The 16,229-nt window shown below is 48.9% G+C and overlaps 1 protein-coding gene across 1 annotated transcript in view; it reads left to right on the top strand.

The window, feature by feature from the left end:
- LOC126209912 (uncharacterized) overlaps nucleotides 1–16,229 on the top strand; it is a 333,249-nt gene that overhangs the window by 190,150 nt on the left and 126,870 nt on the right. The window contains exon 19 of the mRNA XM_049939032.1: nucleotides 8,279–8,389. Coding sequence (XP_049794989.1) covers nucleotides 8,279–8,389 — 111 coding nt within the window. The remainder of the gene's footprint in view (nucleotides 1–8,278; nucleotides 8,390–16,229) is intronic.

Raw genomic sequence — 16,229 nt, forward strand, 5'->3', positions numbered from 1 at the left:
TGCTTGCGTTTGCATGCTTGAGTTTTTCAACTGTGATTTTGATGAGTTGGCCAAATCTACTGCACCGTTAAGCATACCACACATATTCACAAATGCTGAGCATAATGATGTGGTATTTGTGTACAGATTTTGCAACTGAAACTTTGTTGCTACTTCTAGAGAATATAGCACACGATTTCCCAGGCACCAGACTGAAAAATGTATACTCGCGTTTACACTAAACTGTGAGAGAATGTTGCAGCCCATAGCAGCCATACATCATCATAAAGTGCAAATGAACAGAATGTGGATGGAGAAGAACACACCCATTGACAAAATGCATGCCTTCAAGTAGCAGACACAATATTTCTATACGTATCTACACTAATTGCCATTAAAATTGCTACACCAAGAAGAAATGCAGATAATAAACAAGTATTCATTGGACAAATGTATTATACTAGAACTGACATCTGATTACATTTTCACGCAATTTGGGAGCATAGATCCTGGGAAATCAGTACCCAGAACAACCACCTCTGGCCGTAATAATGGCCTTGATACGCCTGGGCATTGAGTCAAACAGAGCTTGGATGCCCATGGAGCTTCAACACGATACCACAGTTCATCAAGAGTAGTGACTGGCGTATTGTGACGAGCCAGTTGCTCGGCCACCATTGAACACATGTTTCCAATTGGTGAGAGATCTGGAGAATGTGCTGGCCAGGGCAGCAACCGAACATTTTCTGTATCCAAAAAGGCCCGTACAGGACCTGCAACATGCGGTCGTGCATTATCCTGCTGAAATGTAGGGTTTCGCAGGGATTGAATGAAGGGTAGAGCCACGGGTCGTAACACATCTAAAATGTAACGTCCACTGTTCAAAGTGCCGTCAATGCGAACAAGAGGCGACCAAGACGTGTAACCAATGGCACCCTATACAATCACGCCGGGTGATACGCCAGTATGGCGATGACGAGTACACGCTTCCAATGTGCGTTCACCGCGATGTCGCCAAACACGGATGCGACAATCATGATGCTGTAAACAGAACCTGAACTCATCATAAAAATGACATTTTGCAATTCGTGCACCCAGGTTCGTCGTCGAGTACACCATCGCAGGCGCTCCTGGCTGTGATGCAGCGTCAAGGGTAACCTCAGCCACGGTCTCCGAGCTGGTAATCCATGCTGCTGCAAACGTCGTCGAACTGTTCGTGCAGATAGTTGTCTTGTAAACGTCCCCATCTGTTGAGTCAGGGATCGAGACGTGGCTGCACGATCCGCTACAGTCATGCGGATAAGATGCCTGTCATCTCGACTGCTAGTGATACGAGGCCGTTGGGACCCAGCACGGCGTTCCGTAGTACCCTCCTGAATCCACCGATTCCATATTCTGCTAACAGTCATTGGATCTCGACCAACGCGAGCAGCAATGTGGCGATACGATAAACCGAATTCGCGATAGGCTACAATCCGACCTTTATCAAAGTCGGAAACGTGATGGTACGCATATCTCCTCCTTACACGAGGCATCACAACAATGTTTCACCAGGCAACGCCGGTCAATTGCTGTTTGTGTATGAGAAATCCGTTGGAAACTTTCCTCATGTCAGCACGTTGTAGGTGTCGCCACCGGCGCCAACCCTGTGTGAATGCTCTGAAAAGCTAATCATTTGCATATCACAGCATCTTCCTCCCTTCGGTTAAATTTCGCGTCTGTAGCATGTCATCTTCGTGGTGTAGCAATTTTAATGGCGAGTAGTGTATGTTCCACATACGAGAGTATGGTGGATATAACATATGGGCGGCACCTACTCTTATCATTGGCCGACGATTCAACACATTCGAGAAGGAAATGAAGGCGACTGGAATTTTATCGCTGACTGATTACAAATATCCAAGTATTCTCATCAATACTTTCTATTGACAAAGACACTTTCATTCGTGATGGTATCACTAACACCCCTAACTCACATCGATGGTAGGAATAAAATCCACATCCTTTCGTTGAGGCACATTTTAAAGAACTCTTCTCTGTAAACGTGTTTTACTGTATGTTACAAAATAAGTTGATTGGTCCTGTTGTGTTATCGCATCATCTTAAGGCAAGTGTGAGCAAATAGCGGCCTGCAGGCTGCTAGCGGCTCGATAATGGTTTTTGTGTGGTCCAGTAAGAAAATCAGAATTTTTTAACTGATGTATGCAGTCATTTGAAAAGGTGCAGCCCTCCGCTAGCCTCTGCTTCCACAAAGTGACCCCCTGTCTTAAGGGGATTATTCACTTACACTTCCTTGAAACGATATTCAGCATTACTGGAAGAGGGTCGGTTGCCTACGAGGATGGGTATATTGTTCTACCATGTCGGCGCCTTGCACGTTCAAGTCGTCGGTGACATAGTGTAAACGTAACATTCCACGGAATATGTATTGGCATAAATGGTCACATTTCTTGGTAGTAAAGGTTCCCGTTTGGGTTACATTGTAACAACTGTAAGACCGTAACCGATAAAAGTTGGACACATCTTACACTGAATGTTTTCTTCTCATTACTCTGTGCTAGCATCTCTTGAAATGTTTACTGTTGCTCTTGAATCATCCAGTTTATGTAGATGTAGACTTCTTTGGCTATGAGCTGGGAACAAACCAGTAACTTGTGGGGAGGAAAATGACCTCCTTGGTCGCTCTGCGATGCACGGCACCTCCAGCTTTTATCGGCTGCCAAATGGAGACATACAATGAGGCCCCTTTCAAACTGACAAGTGCTGATAAGGCTGTCTCACATGATTGTATGGTACCAATGTGTGCTCCACCCTCAATCTCTGATGCTGTTTGTTATCCTTCTATGTCTTACCAGGCCTGGAAAAAACACTACTGCATCTTGGTGACAGTTCAACCTGTAACAGATAATTGCAACTGTAATCATTAGCATAACCATCAATGGTGTGTACATCTACTAAATTACGTTGATATCTAACCATTTCTACTTGGTACTTCACGTATATTGTCAGGCAGTGTAACACTGAATCTAACGAGACTCGTACAAAGCTTTATTTTTAATTTTTTCAAAAAATGCACTGATTTCTGCAGGACATGTTATGAAGCATACATAGGTCTTGCCGAAGTGTGGTGGCTTGCGTTGCTTGACGCTGCACATAGCTTTAACATAGGTGCAACCGCACTGGATGGACAGCTATGGAGACGTGAGACAAATATGCGGCAAAAGCGTTTTCATTAGTTGCAGAGGCAACATCCCAGATGACTGCCTGATTTGGCATCGTAACATCAGCCCACATGGCCTTGGTGTGCTGGTACTGGGAACGGCTTTAAACTAGTGGGAATTACAGTTGTAATTTTTTTCCTTGAGGCCATGCAGAAGACATGAACAAAAATCAGTACTGAATAGGAAACGCTTTCCTGATGTCCTGCAAAATATTATTTACACTCTAAGAAAAAGCGAAGCACCACGAAGAAAATACCGCAATGGGTCGGAAATCGGTAGATGTCGTTTAGTGTACAGACGAACAAATGATCACAATTGCAGAAAAATTGGATGATTTGTTCAAAGAGGAAGAGCTTCATAAATTGAGCAAGTCAATGTCTTGGTCTACTCCTGGTCCTTGTGCAAGCAACTTTTCGGCCTGGAATTGATAGAATTGTTCGATGTCCTGTGAGGTGTCACACAAATTCTATCCAATTGGCACCTTATATCGTCAAAATCCCGTGGTGGTTGGAGGGCACTGCCCATAACGCTCTAATCGTCCTCAATTGGGAAATGGAAATGAGCGTTCGGCGTCTTTGGCCGGGAGGCCCCTTGCGGGGCAGGTCCGGCCGCATTGGTGCAGGTCTTATTACATTCGACACCACATTGGGCGACCTGCGCGCCGGATGGGGATGAAATGATGATGGAGACAACACAACACCCAGTCCCTAAGCGGAGAAAATCTCCGATCCAGCCGGGAGTCAAACCCGGGCCCGTAGGACGGCAAGCCGTCACGCTGACCACCCAGCTGTCAGGGCGGACCCTCAGTTGGGAGAGATCCGTCGACCTTTCAGGGTGGCCATCGTAGGGTTTGGCAAGCATCAAGACAAGCAGTAGAAACTCTCGCCATGTGGGGGCGCGCATTATCTTGCTGGAATGTAAGTCCAGGACGGATTGTCATGAAAGGCAACAAAACTGAGTGTGAATGTCGAATATCGTCGATGCACTGCTGTTACGCAAGGGTATCACGGCTGACAGCCACAGTGGTCCTGCTATGAAATGAAATGGCACCGCAGATCTTGTCAAGCCGTATGGCGGGAGATAGTCGGGTTGGTAGGCCAACGCTATCTGGGGCCTCTGCACACACGTTTTCGGCCTGGAATCTCATAGACTGCAATAGAGTTACTACACTCTTCTCCGGGAAGCCTGTTACTCTGTGCGCTTCGGAAGGTATTTTGTGACCCACAAAGATTTTTGCCTTATTCTGTTACGTTCGTGGTGCGCGGGAAGACCTCCTTCCGTAGGCCGCCGAGTTCAGTTTCCATTTCTTGATTTACACGTCTGGTTCCGTAGGACCAAATTGAGGAGCAAATCTCAAAGTTGATGGAACGTGTCATTACATAAAAGTACAACATATAAGTAATAACAGATAAAATAAAGACAAGCCATGAGCGTATGTAAACGCTGTCAACAATATAACACAGGAATCGGCTTAATTTTTTTAGTGATGAGTCCCACTTCGAAACATAGACGTGTCTGGAGTCGCCCAGCACAGCAGTGGGATCCCAGACTGTCACCTACCATACGGCCAGACAACCAGGAGTGATGATTGGGGTGCCGGAACTCCACTGGTTGTCATGAGTGGCGCCCTTAAAGCACAGCAGTACGTCGAAGATATTCTACACCTCGTTTTGTTGCCCGTCATGCAAGCCAACCTTAGGTTACATATCAGCAAGATAATACACTCCTGGAAATGGAAAAAAGAACACATTGACACTGGTGTGTCAGACCCACCATACTTGCTCCGGACACTGCGAGAGGGCTGTACAAGCAATGATCACACGCACGGCACAGCGGACACACCAGGAACCGCGGTGTTGGCCGTCGAATGGCGCTAGCTGCGCAGCATTTGTGCACCGCCGCCGTCAGTGTCAGCCAGTTTGCCGTGGCATACGGAGCTCCATCGCAGTCTTTAACACTGGTGGCATGCCGCGACAGCGTGGACGTGAACCGTATGTGCAGTTGACGGACTTTGAGCGAGGGCGTATAGTGGACATGCGGGAGGCCGGGTGGACGTACCGCCGAATTGCTCAACACGTGGGGCGTGAGGTCTCCACAGTACATCGATGTTGTCGCCAGTGGTCGGCGGAAGGTGCACGTGCCCGTCGACCTGGGACCGGACCGCAGCGACGCACGGATGCACGCCAAGACCGTAGGATCCTACGCAGTGCCGTAGGGGACCGCACCGCCACTTCCCAGCAAATTAGGGACACTGTTGCTCCTGGGGTATCGGCGAGGACCATTCGCAACCGTCTCCATGAAGCTGGGCTACGGTCCCGCACACCGTTAGGCCGTCTTCCGCTCACGCCCCAACATCGTGCAGCCCGCCTCCAGTGGTGTCGCGACAGGCGTGAATGGAGGGACGAATGGAGACGTGTCGTCTTCAGCGATGAGAGTCGCTTCTGCCTTGGTGCCAATGATGGTCGTATGCGTGTTTGGCGCCGTGCAGGTGAGCGCCACAATCATGACTGCATACGACCGAGGCACACAGGGCCAACACCCGGCATCATGGTGTGGGGAGCGATCTCCTACACTGGCCGTACACCACTGGTGATCGTCGAGGGGACACTGAATAGTGCACGGTACATCCAAACCGTCATCGAACCCATCGTTCTACCATTCCTAGACCGGCAAGGGAACTTGCTGTTCCAACAGGACAATGCACGTCCGCATGTATCCCGTGCCACCCAACGTGCTCTAGAAGGTGTAAGTCAACTACCCTGGCCAGCAAGATCTCCGGATCTGTCCCCCATTGAGCATGTTTGGGACTGGATGAAGCGTCGTCTCACGCGGTCTGCACGTCCAGCACGAACGCTGGTCCAACTGAGGCGCCAGGTGGAAATGGCATGGCAAGCCGTTCCACAGGACTACATCCAGCATCTCTACGATCGTCTCCACGGGAGAATAGCAGCCTGCATTGCTGCGAAAAGTGGATATACACTGTACTAGTGCCGACACTGTGCATGCTCTGTTGCCTGTGTCTATGTGCCTGTGGTTCTGTCAGTGTGATCATGTGATGTATCTGACCCCAGGAATGTGTCAATAAAGTTTCCCCTTCTTGGGACAATGAATTCACGGTGTTCTTATTTCAATTTCCAGGAGTGTATTCCCTCACACACAGCCGTATGTCAGTATCCGAGACCGGAGCCGCTACGTCTCAGTCAAGCAGCTCCTCAGTTTGCCTCACAAGGGCTGAGTGCAGCCCGCTTGCCAACAGCGCCCGGCAAACCCGATGGTCACCCATCCAAGTGCTAGCCCAGCCCGACAGCGCTTAGCTTCGGTGATCTGACGGGGACCGGTGTTACCACTGCGCCAAGATCGTTGGCAGGCCCTTCAACCACCTCGCGATTTAGCACTATATCCCACAGGAGGACATCAAAGAACTCTATCAACTAGTGCCAAACCGAATAACTGCTTGCATAAGGGGCAAAGGTGGACCTGAACACGCCAAATAAGCTCCACTTGGTGAAGTCGTCCACGGCCGTATGGAACTCATCCTTGAGGAGCACGCGTAGGGACTCAGTTGTTCTCTGCCATCTCCGGACATACGCGGTTGACCCACAGCTATCTCCTTCGCCGTGAGAACCCGCCCAAGTGTCGCTGTAATGCAGGGCTGACAGTGGTCCATATTCTGATGCACCGCCCCTTTTAGCCCCCTTGCGACAGTCCTTCAATTTACCAGCTGCACTTCCTTTAATTCTAGGTGACGATACCTCTATAGTTGACTCAGTTTTACGTTTTATCCGTGCAGCTGGGTTTTATCACACTCTAGTGTGGGCGCTATCGCATGATTTCTCAGGCTACACCCACTGCAGCGACTTTTAATTGTGATATGGATACCAAAATAGTGTCTTTTATGGTAACAAGTTGTGTTGGTACCTCTATCAACGCTTTCCAGCTGGAGGTTCTTCGTTTGTAGTTGAGTGGTTGACCTTTTACCCTATCCATCAACCACTGCAGTTGTTTTCAAAATAGTTCAAATGGCTCTGAGCACTAAGGGACTTCACATCTGAGGTCATCAGTCCCCTAGACTTAAAACTACTTAAACCTAACTAACCTAAGGACATCACTCACATCCATGCCCGATGCAGGATTCGAACCTGCGACCGAAGCGGTCGCGCGGTTCCAGACTGAAGCGCCTAGAACCGTTCGGCCACACCGGCCGGCGTAGTCGTTTTACTCTAGTCAACTATTTGCTCTCCTCCTTTTAACTGTCCTCTATTTTGTGTTACTGAGGTGTTCATTTTAGCTCTGTACCCCTTGGTGTTCCCTCCCTCTGGGTGCAGGGGTTACGCTTTTAGTGTACAGGCTTTTGCAAGTATGTCTGTTTGGAACAGGGGACTGATGACCTCGATGTTTAGCCCCCATCAAACCCCAAAACCGACCAACCAAAGGTGGACCAATGCGTTATTGACTTTGTGACTCATTTTGTGAAACTTTTTCTTTTGAATAAATCATCAAATTTTTCTGAAATCGTAAGCATTTGTAGTCTGTCCATGTACATCACATCTACTGATTTCAGTTCCATTTTGTTAATTCCTTCGTAGAGCGCTTTTTTCTTTTTTCTGTGGGTTTATTTCCTCACGGAGCGGCTCATTTGTTACTTTTTCTTTAACTGTTAAAGTGTTTGCGCCACCGTCAGTGCATGTAAGCTCGGGGTGGGGGGCAGAGGGGAGGGGCGCGGGTACGGCACTGCTCGGGACGCAGCGCCGCTTCCTAGCGTCACCTAGCGGTAACCGCCTGAACCATCGCCGGTGGCCCGTGTTGTTGGCAGACTGAAGGCGACGCGCACGCCCAGCCCGACGCCGATGCGCGACCTGCACTCTCCCAGCCCCACGCCCGACATGATGCTGCCCCAGCACCAGCTGCAGCCACAGCCCCAGACCCTCCAGCCGCAGTCGCAGCACGCGGGGGACCTGCTGCTCGGCGTCGACGACGACGATCTCGACCTTTCGGGACCCGCCCCCGCGCCGCCGCCTACGCCGCAGCCGGCTCCGCCCCCAACGCAGGCGGCCGCCGGCCCGCCGCAGAGGCCTCCGCGACCCGAGAAGCCGCCGCCCCCGGCCGTGGTGCAGCAGCAACAGCAAGACTTCATGGACATCTTCGGCACTGCTGACGAGCAGCCTCCAACAAGTGTATCCCTGGCGCAGGTAAGATCGCAATTATTAAACGTACAGGCCTCTTCTTCCCCAGTGTTTGTCTCGTAATGAAGTGGGGTCCACTCTTCTGGCTCTCTAACTTCACTTAGCATGATCTTATTTGGTGGAGACCCATAACCTCCAATATCTAATCAAAAGCATTTTTAAATCTGTTGGTTTTCAGTACGTGCCAGTACAGCCTTCTCAATAGTGGAATGTCAATTATGACGATACGAATATGCGAACACCACCACACCCAGTTCCCATGAGGAGAAAATCCCAGACCCAGCCGCGAATCCAATCCGGGCACCTTCGGTTAGCGATCCGCCGCGCTGACTGCGCAGTTACTGAGGAAAAGTGATCAGAAGTATCAGGGCACCCATATGTATTGCGGAACTGATCATTAGATGCCACGAGAGCAGATCCGCCAATATAGGAGGAGGCAGGTAGTGTTGTTTTGTCAGTGGAGACGCAATAACACAGAATGGATCAGACCGGACAAATCAATGACTTCTAATATGGACTAGTCATTGGATACAGTAAGGGTACCATCAGGGACATTCCAACTCTTCTAAAGCTGCTCACGTCGACTGCTGACGATGTGATTGTGAAGTGGAAAAGCGGAGGAGCGACAAAGGCTCAACCAAGAACTTACGTACCGATGGATAAGGACGATTGAGTACTGTGGAAAGCAGTGGGGTAAAACATCGCATGAAAACAACGAAAGGAATCGCTTGAGGGTCCCAAAGTGAGTCCGGAAATGCTACCAGCAGTCCATCTGGTAAAACACTGTGCGTATGGAGTTAAAAAGCGTGAGATACAATAGTCGGGAAGTTCCTCATAAGCCACAAATTTCTGTACTCAATGGTAAGCGATGCTTGAGGTGGTGTTTAAAGAGCGGATGAATGGAAAAAGAGTGATTCGCAGCGATAAATGATGCTACATCCTGTCACAATCTGATAGAACAGTTTGCATGTGGCGAATTCCTCAACAACGTTACCTGCCAACTTGTATATTGCCAACAGTGAAGTACAGAGAGAGTTAAGCTGTGGTATGAGGGAGTTTTTCGTGGTTAGCGTATGATCCCGTTTTGTGCTTGAAAAACAGAAATGCCGAAACATACGGGCACATTTTACAGCAATAGGTGTTACGTAGAATTCATAAACAGTCTGGAGATAACTGTTTGCATCACTGTGGCAATGCACCCAGTCATAAAGCAACGTGTGCAAGTTAACGGTTTGTGGTCAATAGTATAGCTCAAATGGACTGGCCTGCTGAGAGCCCCATCGTTCAACGTCAAGTGTGGGAATAAAAACCACTGTCTTAGAGGAAACAACCAACCTAATCATCTGTCCGTACGCGCCGCCAATATTAGAGACAAGCTATCAGTGAACAGTCGATGTTACTGGCACGTATCTTTTATACAGGGCTATTACAAATGATTGAAGCGATTTCATAAATTCACTGTAGCTCCATTCATTGACATATGGTCACGACACACTACGGATACGTAGAAAAACTCATAAAGTTTTGTTCGGCTGAAGCCGCACTTCAGGTTTCTGCCGCCAGAGCGCTCGAGAGCGCAGTGAGACAAAATGACGACAGGAGCCGAGAAAGCGTATGTCGTGCTTGAAATGCACTCACATCAGTCAGTCATAACAGTGCAACGACACTTCAGGACGAAATTCAACAAAGATCCACCAACTGCTAACTCCATTCGGCGATGGTATGCGCAGTTTAAAGCTTCTGGATGCCTCTGTAAGGGGAAATCAACGGGTCGGCCTGCAGTGAGCGAAGAAACGGTTGAACGCGTGCGGGCAAGTTTCACGCGTAGCCCGCGGAAGTCGACGAATAAAGCAAGCAGGGAGCTAAACGTACCACAGCCGACGGTTTGGAAAATCTTACGGAAAAGGCTAAAGAAGAAGCCTTACCTTTTATAATTGCTACAAGCCCTGACACCCGATGACAAAGTCAAACGCTTTGAATTTTCGGCGCGGTTGCAACAGCTCATGGAAGAGGATGCGTTCAGTGCGAAACTTGTTTTCAGTGATGAAGCAACATTTTTTCTTAATGGTGAAGTGAACAGACACAATGTGCGAATCTGGGCGGTAGAGAATCCTCACGCATTCGTGCAACAAATTCGCAATTCACCAAAAGTTAACGTGTTTTGTGCAATCTCACGGTTTCTGCGAAAAAAACGTTACAGGACACGTGTATCTGGACATGCTGGAAAATTGGCTCATGCCACAACTGGAGACCGACAGCGCCGACTTCCATCTTTCAACAGGATGGTGCTCCACCGCACTTCCATCATGATGTTCGGCATTTCTTAAACAGGAGATTGGAAAACCGATGGATCGGTCGTGGTGGAGATCATGATCAGCCTTTCATGTCACGGCCTCCACGCTCTCCCGACTTAACCCCATGCGATTTCTTTCTGTGGGGTTATGTGAAAGATTCAGTGTTTAAACCTCCTCTACCAAGAAACGTGCCAGAACTGCGAGCTCGCATCAACGATGCTTTCGAACTCATTGATGGGGACATGCTGCGCCGAGTGTGGGAGTAACATGATTATCGGTTTGATGTCTGCCGAATCACTGAAGGGGCACATATCGAACATTTGTGAATGACTAAAAAAACTTTTTGAGTTTTTGTATGTGTGTGCAAAGCTTTGTGAAAATATCTCAAATAATAAAGTTATTGTAGAGCTGTGAAATCGCTTCAATAATTTGTAATAACCCTGTACTTTAACTTTTTAGCTGTTGCGGGTTTATAATTAATATTTATGTAACACAGATTGTCTTGGCATGTGATGACTTCTGGGGAAGGACTTCTAATCAGCAATTTTATTGCATTTAACTTGCCCGTGTAACTACTGAGGTCAGTCGCCTCATTCTCTACCACATGCCGGCTCCTTATGCAGCCACTTGCATGAGAACAGTAACATGGCATCTTTGGCATCCCACTCACCTGGGACAACGGAGATTCGTTCACCTTCTTCAAACTCGACCGGTGGGAGCGAGGTCACAAAGGCGACAACATACTTCCCACCGTTTTCATAACCAGTCTTCTGATTGGTAGAAGGGAGATCACGTGAGGAAGCGTCCAAGATTTACTACAACTTCCCCTGTTATCAAGCCACAGAAGCCGTAAGCGTCGTGCACTTTTTCCAGCCATGTGATTCGCTTAGCGTGTTGCCTTTTGTAGTGGATGTTGGGGATTGGCCGAGACCACGCCCACCAGCCGGACGGCTGTTAAGCTGTTGGGGAATGACACTCTTATTCCAGGCTTTGAGGAGTACGCAAGCTTCTGTTAGAACGTGGATCTAAGTGTTAATTGGGCTTGAAATTGATCAGTTAGCTCATGTTCAAACCTGATATCAGCGCCACCAGGCGTAGTGGGTGGTTCACTATCGCTGTTGTAATTTAATCATTTCATGTGGGGTTCTTCGTAGACTTAGAGAAATCTTTTTACAATGTTGACTGGAATACTCTCTCTCAAATTCTGAAGGTGGAAGGGGTAAAATACAGGGAGCGAAAGGCTATTTACAATTTGTACAGAAACCAGATGGCAGTTATACGAGTTGAGGGGCACGAAAGAGAAGCAGTGGTTGGGAAGGGAGTGAGACAGGGTTGTAGCCTATCCCTGATGTTATTCAATCTGTATATTGAGCAAGCAGTAAAGGAAACAAAAGAAAAATACGGAGCAGGTATTGAAATCCATGTAGAAGAAATAAAAACTTTGAGGTTCGCCGATGACATTGTAATTCTGTCAGAGACAGCAAAGGACTTGGAAGAGCAGTTGAACGGAATGGACAGTGTCTTGAAAGGAGGATATAAGATGAACATCAACAAAAGCAAAACGACTAAAATGGAATGTAATCGAATTAAGTCAGGTGACGCTGAGGGAATTACACTCCTGGAAATTGAAATAAGAACACCGTGAATTCATTGTCCCAGGAAGGGGAAACTTTATTGACACATTCCTGGGGTCAGATACATCACATGATCACACTGACAGAACCACAGGCACATAGACACAGGCAACAGAGCATGCACAATGTCGGCACTAGTACAGTGTATATCCACCTTTCGCAGCAATGCAGGCTGCTATTCTCCCATGGAGACGATCGTAGAGATGCTGGATGTAGTCCTGTGGAACGGCTTGCCATGCCATTTCCACCTGGCGCCTCAGTTGGACCAGCGTTCGAGCTGGACGTGCAGACCGCGTGAGACGACGCTTCATCCAGTCCCAAACATGCTCAATGGGGGACAGATCCGGAGATCTTGCTGGCCAGGGTAGTTGACTTACACCTTCTAGAGCACGTTGGGTGGCACGGGATACATGCGGACGTGCATTGTCCTGTTGGAACAGCAAGTTCCCTTGCCGGTCTAGGAATGGTAGAACGATGGGTTCGATGACGGTTTGGATGTACCGTGCACTATTCAGTGTCCCCTCGACGATCACCAGTGGTGTATGGCCAGTGTAGGAGATCGCTCCCCACACCATGATGCCGGGTGTTGGCCCTGTGTGCCTCGGTCGTATGCAGTCATGATTGTGGCGCTCACCTGCACGGCGCCAAACACGCATACGACCATCATTGGCACCAAGGCAGAAGCGACTCTCATCGCTGAAGACGACACGTCTCCATTCGTCCCTCCATTCACGCCTGACGCGACACCACTGGAGGCGGGCTGCACGATGTTGGGGCGAGAGCGGAAGACGGCCTAACGGTGTGCGGGACCGTAGCCCAGCTTCATGGAGACGGTTGCGAATGGTCCTCGCCGATACCCCAGGAGCAACAGTGTCCCTAATTTGCTGGGAAGTGGCGGTGCGGTCCCCTACGGCACTGCGTAGGATCCTACGGTCTTGGCGTGCATCCATGCGTCGCTGCGGTCCGGTCCCAGGTCGACGGGCACGTGCACCTTCCGCCGACCACTGGCGACAACATCGATGTACTGTGGAGACCTCACGCCCCACGTGTTGAGCAATTCGGCGGTACGTCCACCCGGCCTCCCGCATGCCCACTATACGCCCTCGCTCAAAGTCCGTCAACTGCACATACGGTTCACGTCCACGCTGTCGCGGCATGCTACCAGTGTTAAAGACTGCGATGGAGCTCCGTATGCCACGGCAAACTGGCTGACACTGACGGCGGCGGTGCACAAATGCTGCGCAGCTAGCGCCATTCGACGGCCAACACCGCGGTTCCTGGTGTGTCCGCTGTGCCGTGCGTGTGATCATTGCTTGTACAGCCCTCTCGCAGTGTCCGGAGCAAGTATGGTGGGTCTGACACACCGGTGTCAATGTGTTCTTTTTTCCATTTCCAGGAGTGTAGATTAGGAAATGAGACACTTAAAGTAGTAAAGAAGTTTTGCTATTTGGGGACAAAATAACTGGTGATGGTCGAAGTAGAGAGGATATAAAATGTAGACGGGCAATGGCAAGGAAAGAGTTTCTGAAGAAGAGAAATTTGTTAACATCGAGTATAGATTTAAGTGTCAGGAAGTCGTTTCTGAAAGTATTTGTATGGAGTGTAGCCATGTATGGAAGTGAAACATGGACGATAACCAGTTTGGACAAGAAGAGAATAGAATAGAGGCTTTCGAAATGTGGTGCTACAGAGGAATTCTGAAGATTAGATGGGTAGATCACATAACTAATGACGGGGTATTGAATAGAATTTGGGAGAGAGGAGTTTGTGACACTACTTGACTAGAAGAAGGGATCGGTTGGTAGGACATGTTCTGAGGCATCAAGGGATCACCAATTTAGTATTGGAGGGCAGCGTGGAGGGTAAAAATCGTAGATGAAGAGATGAATACACTAAACAGGTTCAGAAGGATGTAGGTACTGGGAGATGACGAAGCTTGCACAGGATAGAGTAGCATGGAGAGCTGCATCAGACCAGTCTCTGGACTGAAGACCACAACAACAACAATGTGAGGTTTTGGATAGAGGCCGTAGGTCTTGGGAAGCCGCGAACTAACACTGTGGTCATTATCACGAAGTCATTGGGGAATCTGGTACTAAATCTTTCCTTCAGATTATCAAATCTAATTGGGACTGTTAGCAGTTGGTAGTGTTTCTGGAAATACTGTCGACTGAGTCTGTGCTTACGCTGACATAGGGTAGATCAACTTGTGGTCATTATTGCTATCACTACGGCCTTAGTTCGCGTAGTTGAAATGGACCATGGGTTGCCAGTTTGTAGCGGGTCACAGCTTTATGACACTAGATACTGAGCGTCAGTGATAGAGGGGAGAAACTGTCATTACTTTTCAGGAACGGTGGGAGGGAAAGCGACACTTTGTGGGCGTTGGAATGGGTTCTTTACTTGGATCAGTGGGTGAGGTGAGAGTGAAACACATTGGTGGTTCCACTGTCAGTCATTTATTGACACACAAGACCCTTTGAACAAACAGAATAATGTAGTGTGTTTTAACACACTCAGTTCCTAATGGCAGTGGTGCGGCGGCGAGTCGCAGCTTCAGATTCCAGTGACTGCTGACATGGCGACAGCTCGAGTTGCAGCGGAGGGCCACGCGACGTGCTCTTCTTTCAGTACCGCGCCCGTCATCCTCTTCGGCGCGGCGCGGCGCGGTTTTCTCCTTGTGAATTCGCTTGTTGCGTTATTAAGAAGTGACTACGGTATGGCGCAGAGTGCTCCGCCCCGGAAGCGAATCAGTGACCCTCAGGTTCGGCGTCTTCTGGCGGATTTCATCAAACTATAAGTTCAGAGGTGACCCACTTGGTGAGACCGCAGTCCCTTCGTCACCGGCCACCTGGGTAAGTGCCACGCGAACTTCTTTCTGGTAACATCTGGGATGGTATCTTCCGCGTTGACCTATTGGCGTGATGCCGACATCTCGACATCTTCTGTCGAGCAGCACAGTGGCTAAAAAAAAAAAAAGAAGAAAACGTTCCAATGAAGTAAGACGTAAGCTGACTAACCATCAGTTCGTCCGTCCAGGCGACATTTCTTTATCATAGAATTGTATATCAATACCTTCAGCTGCTGACGGGCGTTGATATATATCAACGGCGACAGGTGAAAATGTGTGCCCCGACCGGGACTAGAACCCGGGATGTCCTGCTTACATGACAGACGCTCAATCCATCTGATCCACCGAGGGCACAGAGGATACTGAGACTGCAAGGACTATCTCGCGCACGCCTCTCGCGAGACCCACATTCTCACCTTATATGTCCACACACTACATTCGTAGTGTCCCTACATAACATACTCATTACTCGTGGAAGACATTCTTACCAAGTCCCGTAAGAGTTCGGGGAATATGTGTGCATCCGCACAGGTGGAGGAGGAGGTCATGGCCGGTATTGCCAGAACTATATGCTTATATAAATATTTTCACCTGTCCCCGTTGATATATATCAACGCCCGTCAGCAGCTGAAGGTATTAATATATAATTCTAATGTCGTCCTAGACGGCTGCAGGTCATCAATGGTGTCTGTTCTTTCGGACATGTATCTATTTCTTTGTCTGTCCTTTTCCCCTCAGAGGACCCCCTCATGCCCGTTTGTCAGAGGTATTTATTTGGTGTTTTTGCCAATGTTGCGAAGTTTTAATGGCGGTGACTGACTCTTTGGTCATCGATCTATGCTTCTCACGTTGGGCAGAAATGTGACCAATGTCGACACACGTGCCGCCTTTCCTTGTTTTAACTCTATGCTGGCGCGGTAGGGCATTTCCCTGTCCTCCTCCGCATCGCCAGATACGTCACGCATGAGAGTTTAGTATACTGACAGCTCCTGGAGCATTGACCGCTGATGTAGGAACTGCGCTGGTCGTTGTTCTTCTTGGAAGCATTGCTCGCTCGTTGAGCCGTC

The sequence above is a fragment of the Schistocerca nitens genome, chromosome 10 (genome assembly GCF_023898315.1).
Source record: "Schistocerca nitens isolate TAMUIC-IGC-003100 chromosome 10, iqSchNite1.1, whole genome shotgun sequence".
Classification (NCBI taxonomy): domain Eukaryota; kingdom Metazoa; phylum Arthropoda; class Insecta; order Orthoptera; family Acrididae; genus Schistocerca; species Schistocerca nitens.